The 8,562-nt window shown below is 40.9% G+C and overlaps 1 protein-coding gene across 16 annotated transcripts in view; it reads left to right on the top strand.

Annotated features, from left to right (window-relative positions):
- Nucleotides 1-8,562, top strand: part of adgrl3.1 (adhesion G protein-coupled receptor L3.1) — a 315,009-nt gene that overhangs the window by 291,563 nt on the left and 14,884 nt on the right. For all 16 annotated transcript variants that reach the window (XM_061905250.1, XM_061905326.1, XM_061905281.1 and 13 more), the window contains 2 exons: nt 4,219-4,310; nt 6,928-7,096. In XM_061905250.1, coding sequence (XP_061761234.1) covers nt 4,219-4,310; nt 6,928-7,096 — 261 coding nt within the window. The remainder of the gene's footprint in view (nt 1-4,218; nt 4,311-6,927; nt 7,097-8,562) is intronic.

The raw sequence follows: 8,562 nt of genomic DNA, 5'->3' as shown, positions 1-8,562 counted from the left end.
TACAAAGATCTCCTTGATAAGTTTCCCAGGAAGTGGGTCAAGTAAGCATGTTGTTTGTTTTATTCAATTTACACGTTGTAACAATTTTTCTTATATTATTTCATCAAAACGAGAGAAACTATTTTGGAGGGTAGTATCCACCATATATACAGTTGTTTCTGTGTTGATAGAACCCAGATGTTGCTGGGACGCATTGTCTTTAATCTCCTTTCTAATGACTTAAATTTTCTTATTAAAGAACTTCATAAAGTCATCTGCCGAGTGGGTGGAGCTACTGGAAGGAGTCCCTTGTTGGGTTAGCGATGCTACCGAACTATCCAAAAATTTAGGATCGTTTTTATTAAGGTGGATGAGATTTGAGTAATATTTAGCTTTAGCTAAGGTAAACATGCGTTTATAAGTTATTAAACTATCACTCCATTATTGATGGTGCACCTCAAGTTTAGTCGTGCGCCGTTTGCGTTCCAGCTTTCTACATGATCATTTCTGAGCTCTGGTTTCTTCTGTAAACCAAGGGGTACGCCTTTTTGGAGCCTTTTTTAACTTCAGCGGTGCTATACTATCAATGGTTTTGTGCAGGGCGTCGGTAAAGTTGTTAGTGAGGTTATCAATAGAGCCCACATCATTTGGGAATGGTGCCATTACCGAGGGCAGTAGGCCAGCAAGGGTTGTCGTTGTGGCATCATTAATGTTGCGGCTGCTATAGCAGTTATTATTATTATTACTATTATTATTAGCTTGCCGAACATGAGTCTGAACTTCGAATTGTATAAGGTAATGATCGGACATTACTTTAGTTTCATATCTTTGGAAACATTGATACCCCTGACAAGCACTAGGTCTATCGTATTACCGTTGCGATGCGTGGGTTCATTTATTTTTTGTGTAAAACCACAGCTATCAATTATAGTCTGGAGCGCCATGCACGGTGGGTCTGATGGGGTATTCATATGGATATTAAAGTCCCACATTATAATTATATTATCGGCGTGTGTCACTAGATCAGCATCGAACTCTGAGAATTCATTGATAAAGTCCGAATAGGACCCTGGGGCCGGTAGATAACAGCCAGGCACAGAGGCAGCGGTGTGACAGACCTCATAGTACGCACCTCAAACGATTTATATTAATTATTTATGTTAGGACTAAGGTTAAAGTTTTCGTTGTATATTAGTGCGACCCCCCAGACCCTTTTAAGGGCATGGGAAATATGCGCATACGTATAGTTAGGAGGAGATGCCTCATTTAGCGCAAAAAAGTCGTCTGGTTTCAGCCAAGTTTCGCTGAGACCGATGACATTAAGATTGTTGTCTCTAATGACCTCATTAAGTTATAATGTTATGGGAGACAATGATTTTAGGTTTAAAAAGCCTATATTATAGGTAGTGGGCTGTTTTAAGGAGTTTTTGACAAATGATCTGTAGTAGCAATATTAATAATGTTGCTTTTATTATGGGTAGTGCACTTAAAATAATTACGACCATATCTAGGAATTGATATGATGGGAATTTTCGGATTGTTTGCTTGGTGTTGTGATAAACTGAACGCATCATAATTTGCTACCTCCGTAGAACGCATGTCCAATTCTGAAACAGCCATAGCAGAAAAAACTTGTTCTAACTTAACTGACTCCTTACCCAGACCAGTAAGCTCACGTCTTCAATTTAAATCCGGCTTCAGGATGGAAGGAAGCTGTGTTCTGTGGGGATTAGCCTTTTGCTTTGTTGTTAGCCCCGCTCGGCATTCGAGTTCTGCTTTCGATCAAACCGCTTGCATGTCATCCGTTGACGGCCCCCGCTGATACTATACTCTGCTGCTTCACAGGCCGCTGGATGTAGCCGGCGAAGAATTCCCATGCTAGCTAGGTGCTCCAACATACACACATCTTTTAGTCCAAAACGGCCCTAAACTATCAACATCCAGAATTGTCTGGCGGTCGTAAGTGACCACGGAGTGTCCTCGCTGTAATCCAGCCATGAAATTTGCAGAACTGTCTGGTATTTTTTGCCAAATGTTCCATTTCAACCAAGAGCTTCAGCAAGCTGCAGCCTGTCCGGGCGCCGCCATCTTGGATCACTTGGATCTTACATCACTACAAAGTATTACATCACAATCATGCATTGCATGACTAACATGTATTACATCACTATCATGTATTACATCACTACAATGTATTACATCACTATCATGTATTACATCACTACAATGTATTACATCACTATCATGTATTACATCACTACAATGTATTACATCACTATCATGCATTGCATCACTATCATGTATTACATCACTATAATATATTACATCACTATCATGTATTACATCACTATAATGTATTAAGTCACTGTCATGTATTACATCACTATCATACATTACACTATCCTGTATTACATCACTATAATGTATTACATCACTATCATGTATTACATCACTATAATGTATTACATCACTACCATGTATTACACTGCTACCATAGATTTTTAATCACTACATCACTCTCATGTATTACATCACTATCATGTACTACATCATTGCCTTGTATTACATTACTATCATGTATTACATCACTATCATGTATTACATCACTATCATGTATTACATCAATGCCATGTATTACATTACTATCATGTATTACATCACTATCATGTATTACATCATTGCCATGTATTACATTACTATCATGTATTACATCACTATCATGTATTACATCACTATCATGTATTACATTATGATCATGTATTACATCACCATGTATTACACCACTACCATGTATTCCATCACTATGAAGACCAACAGGAAGTGGAGGTGTTCAGCTTGCTGGTTGCAGGTGTCAGTCAGCAAAATCTTAACCTTTGAGTTTTGAGCAGACTCCTTAGTTGGTTTGCGTCTTCACTCACACCACCTTGTGGAGGCCAACCTGCCACACCACCTTTTGGAGGCCAACCTGCCACACCACCTTGTGGAGGCCAACCTGCCACACCACCTTGTGGAGGCCAACCTGCCACACCATCTTGTGGAGGCCAACCTGCCACACCACCTTAACTTTCGCATCACCTTGTGGAGGCCAACCGACCACACCACCTTGTGGAGGCCAACCTGCCACACCACCTTGTGGAGGCCAACCTGCCACACCATCTTGTGGAGGCCAACCTGCTACACCATCTTGTGGAGGCCAAACTGCCACACCAGCTTGTGGAGGCCAACCTGCAACACCATCTTGTGGAGGCCAACCTGCCACACCACCTTGTAGAGGCCAACCTGCCACACCACCTTGTGGAGGCTAACCGGCCACACCACTTTGTGGAGGCCAACTGGCCACACCACCCTGTGGAGGCCAACCGGCCACACCACTTTGTGGAGGCCAACCGGCCACACCACCTGGTGAAGGTCAACCTGCTCTTAGCTCCCATCTGACTGCTGATTGGTCAGCTGCTGTCAATCATTGTCACCTTGACCAAAAGTCAGAACCCTCTCAACCCAACCACCTCCAAAACCACGTCCGTGCCCTGGTGAATTAGTATCCAGAAATCCATTAGGGAATTGCTAAGAAAACTGGCAAATGATTCCCAGGAATCCAAAGACGGAGAACCATTGTTTGATTCCGATCCCTGGTCATAAGTCAAAATAGCCGACTCGAGTTGAGTCTCAGACTTCAACCAGTCTCCCCAAAAATGACATATTCTTAAACAAGAGGAGAGGACAAAGTGGAGGTCACATCTTCTGAGTTCTTGCGTATTGAGTGTGGAACAAGGACTACTTGCTGAGGACTACACCTTCACTGTGCTTCAGCACCAGGTGATGCCAGGGAACTGAATTTGATCTTTTATCAGCGAGGTCTTCTTAGACAAAGAAAAATGTCCCATACGGTAACTGGTAGACTCAGGGTTGGAAATAGAGTTGGACCTCCTGTCAGATGCAGATAAACCAGCAGTATGATAGCATCGGGACATGTTCCCAATTAGATGTCTGCTGAGCTCTGGGCTCAAAGTCAGCCAGGCTCGGATGGATCTGAGCCAGTCTGCAGACAATTTATTAAACCAGCAGCAGATGGGACAGCCGCTCTGATATGTCCTTCAGAGGGGATGCCACCACGGCCAAAAGGTTTCCTCTCAATGACCGTGTCCTCAGACTTGTTCCTGTTGGCCTGTGGAGGACTTGGGAGTGAATGGTGTGTTTGATCCCGCTGCTAACTCCTCCCTGTCCATCTGTGTGTTTCAGCTCAATGTGATCTTCCTTGGCATTGCTCTGTATAAGATGTTCCACCACACCGCCATCCTCAAACCGGACTCTGGATGTCTGGACAACATCAAGTAAGTGTTCTGCTCTGATAGCGCACATGTCCATGTGTGCACCGAGACAAGGGGCTCAGTGTTTACTGCCCTTTTAGAAGGTTCCTTTGATTGCAAGATCCAGCTGACAGCTTTAGTCCTCATGAAGAAAGTGAGAGCAGCTGGCCGTGCTCCATCCCTACTAGCACCTTAAAAAGCATGTACCCATCATGCATTGTTTGTTAAAGCCCTACACATGGTCAATTGTTTACAGCTATGACAACAAGGAATTTGACACCAAGGACCATGACACCAAGGACTATGACACCAGAAAACTATGACACCAAGTACTGTGATACCAAGGACTGATACACCAAAGATTATGACACCAATAACTATGACACCAAGGACTATGAAACCAAGGACTAAGACACCAAGAAATGTTACACCAAGGACTATGACATCAAAGACTAGGACACCAAGGACTACGGCACCAATGACTAAAATCCCAACAACTGTGACACCAATGATTATGACACAAAGGACTGTGACACCAAGGACTAAGATACCAAGGACTATGACACCAAGGACTGTGACACCAAAAACGAAGACACCAAAGACTATAACACCAACCCATCCCCTCATTCCAGTTCAAACTTAGAGACATTAACTTTTTTGCAGCCAACTGAATCTTATACAAAGAATGCAGTGTGGCTGTTGTGTAGAGGAACTTGGACCAGTGTAAACATAGTTGTGTAGAGGAACTTGGACCAGTCTAAACACAGTTGTGCAGAGGAACTTGGACCAATGTAAACACAGTTAGGTAGAGGAACTTGGACCAGTCTAAACACAGTTGTGTAGAGGAACTTGGACCAGTGTAAACACAGTTAGGTAGAGGAACTTGGACCAGTGTAAACACAGTTGTGTATTGGACCGGTGTAAACACAGTTGTGTAGAGGAACTTGGACCAGTTTATAGGCCTACTGAAATGAGATTTTTTTATTTAAACAGGGATAGCAGGTCCATTCTATGTGTCATACTTGATCATTTCGCGATATTGCCATATTTTTGCTGAAAGGATTTAGTGGAGAACATCAATGATAAAGTTCGCAACTTTTGGTCGCTAATAAAAAAGCCTTGCCTATACCGGAAGTAGCAGACGATGTGCGCGTGACGTCACGGGTTGTGGAGCTTCTCACATCCTCACATTGTTTACAATCATGGCCACCAGCAGCGAGAGCGATTCAGGCAGAAAAGCGATGATTTCCCCATTAATTTGAGCGAGAGTGAAGGACTAGGGGGGAAAAAAAGAAAAAGACAGGGCAGTGGGAGCGATTCAGATGTTATTAGACACATTTACTAGGATAATTCTGGAAAATCCCTTATCTGCTTATTGTGTTACTAGTGTTTTAGTGAGATTATATTGTCGTACCTGAAAGTCGGAGGGGTGTGGCCATGGGTGTGGTGACCGCCAGTGTCTCTGAGAAAAGCCACGTTTCTTCGACGAGGCGAAGCAAAGGCAGCCGTTGGGGACAGGCTGAGCTTTTTTTTGCCCTCCTCCACGATGGAAGCATTCCACGTTCGGGGGCAGCCGGTCGGAGGAGGCAAGAGAGTCCGCAGCTGCCTCTTTGACAGGTGCACGAGGAACAACGCAAGCTCCGCTCATGTCTACGGTAAGAGCCGAATTACCACAATTTTCTCCCCGAAAACCTGCCGATTGACACGTGGTAGCGAACCATGTTTGCTTGACCGGTCTGTTCCATAGTAAAGGTTCACCTTCGGGAATGTAAACAAGAAAACACCGGCTGTGTTTGTGTTGCTAAAGGCAGCCGCAATACTCCGCTTCCCACCTACATCTTTATTCTTTGACGTCTCCATTATTAATTGAACAAATCGCAAAAGATTCAGCAACACAGATGTCCAGAATACTGTGTAATTAAGCGATTAAAGCAGACGATTTATAGCTGGGATCGGGCTGGAACAAAATGTCCGCTACAATCCGAGACGTCACGCCCACGCATCGTCATACGCGTCATCATACTGCGACATTTTCAACAGGATAGTTCGCGTGAAATTTTAAATTGCAATTTAGTAAACTAAAAAGGCCGTATTGGCATGTGTTGCAATGTTAATATTTCATCTTTGATATATAAACTATCAGACTGCGTGGTGGGTAGTAGTGGGTTTCAGTAGGCCTTTAAACACAGATGTGTAGAGGAACTTGGACCAGTTCAAACACAGTTGTGTAGAGGAACTTGGACCTCTGTAAGTCTGACATACCAATACATGTTTTATAGGTTCTGACAGGATGTCATGATGGATTGTATGGAAAGCAGTACTAAGATGAAGAAGCAGCAACATGGTTGACATCAGCATCCATAGTTAGCAATAGATCATTAGTCATTTTAGCAAGGGCTGTCTCAGTAGAGTGATTTTTTCTGAAACCAGACTGAAAAGGTTCACAGAGATTGTTAGTGGAGCATCAACACCAAGGTCCATCATCCAGGTGGACCACTAAGAAGATAGGTGAGGGTCAGAGACGAGGTCAGTGTAGCACCAACACCAAGAGAAAGGTCCATCTTCCAGGTGGACCACTGAACCTTCATGTTAGGAGAAGAATCCTTAATTTCTGAAAGTACTTTATTGTCCTCTCCTGCAGGTCTTGGGTGATCGGGGCCATAGCCCTGCTGTGTCTGCTGGGTCTGACCTGGGCCTTTGGACTGATGTACATCAACGAGAGCACAGTGATCATGGCCTATCTCTTCACCATCTTCAATTCTCTGCAGGGCATGTTCATCTTCATCTTCCACTGCATCCTGCAGAAGAAGGTGAGACACCTCTTAAAGGGGAAGTGAACCTTTGGAATCGTCTCATTCACAGACCTTCTAGAAGGCAACAACAGACACATACATACATGTATGTATGTATGTATGTGTATATATGTATATAATGTACATACATGTATGTGTATATATGTATATACTGTACATACATGTATGTGTATATATGTATATACTGTACATACATGTGTATATATATATATATACCGTGGTAGAGCGCAATATGTATGTGTGGGAAAAATCACAAGACTACTTCATCTCTACAGAACTGTTTCATGAGGGGTTCCCTCAATCGTCAGAAAATCTCCTGACGATTGAGGGAACCCCTCATGAAACAGTTCTGTAGAGATGAAGTAGTCTTGTGATTTTTCCCACACATACATACATATATATATATATACATATATATGTATATATATATATATATATATATATATACATATATATGTGTATATATATATATATATATATATATATATATATATATATATATATATATATATATATGTGTATATATGCAGTATATATATATATATATATATATATATATATATATACACACAAACACACTGTTTCCATACGCATTGGGAAATTGTGTTAGATGTAAATATAAACGGAATATAATGATTTGCAAATCATTTTCAAGCCATATTCAGTTGAATGCACTACAAAGACAACACATTTGATGTTTTTTTGGCAAATAATCATTAACTTTAGAATTTGATGCCAGCAACACGTGACAAAAAAGTTGGGAAAGGTGAAAATAAATACTGATAAAGTTGAGGAATGCTCATCAAACACTTATTTGGAACGTGTTGCAGCCATGAAATTCTAAGTTAATTATTATTTGAAAAAAAAATTAAAGTTTATGAGTTTGAACATCAATTATCTTGTCTTTGTAGTGCATTCAATTGAATATGGGTTGAAAAGGATTTGCAAATCATTGTATTCTGTTTATATTTACATCTAACACAATTTCCCAACTCATATGGAAACGGGGTTTGTATATATATATATATATATATATATATATATATATATATATATATATATATATATATATATATATATACATATATTAGGGCTGTGAATCTTTGGGTGTCCCATGATTCGATTCAATATCGATTCTTTGGGTCACGATTCGATAATATATCGATTTTTTCGATTCGATTCGATTCGATTCTTGATTCAAAAACGATATTTTTCTGATTCAAAACGATTATGTATTCATTCAATACATAGGATTTCAGCAGGATCTACCCCAGTCTGCTGACATGCTAGCAGAATAGTAGATTTAAAAAAAAAAAAAAAAGCTTTTATAATTGTGAAGGACAATGTTTTATCAACTGATTGCAATAAAAGTAAATTTGTTTTAACTATTAAACCAACCACAAATATGACTTATTTTATCTTTGTGAAAACATCAGACACAGTGTGTTGTCAAGCTTATGAGA

This window comes from Nerophis ophidion, linkage group LG01 (assembly GCF_033978795.1).
Source record: "Nerophis ophidion isolate RoL-2023_Sa linkage group LG01, RoL_Noph_v1.0, whole genome shotgun sequence".
NCBI lineage: Eukaryota > Metazoa > Chordata > Actinopteri > Syngnathiformes > Syngnathidae > Nerophis > Nerophis ophidion.
The sequence above is the reverse complement of the archived record's forward strand: the minus strand, read 5'-3'. Positions and strand labels throughout refer to the sequence as shown.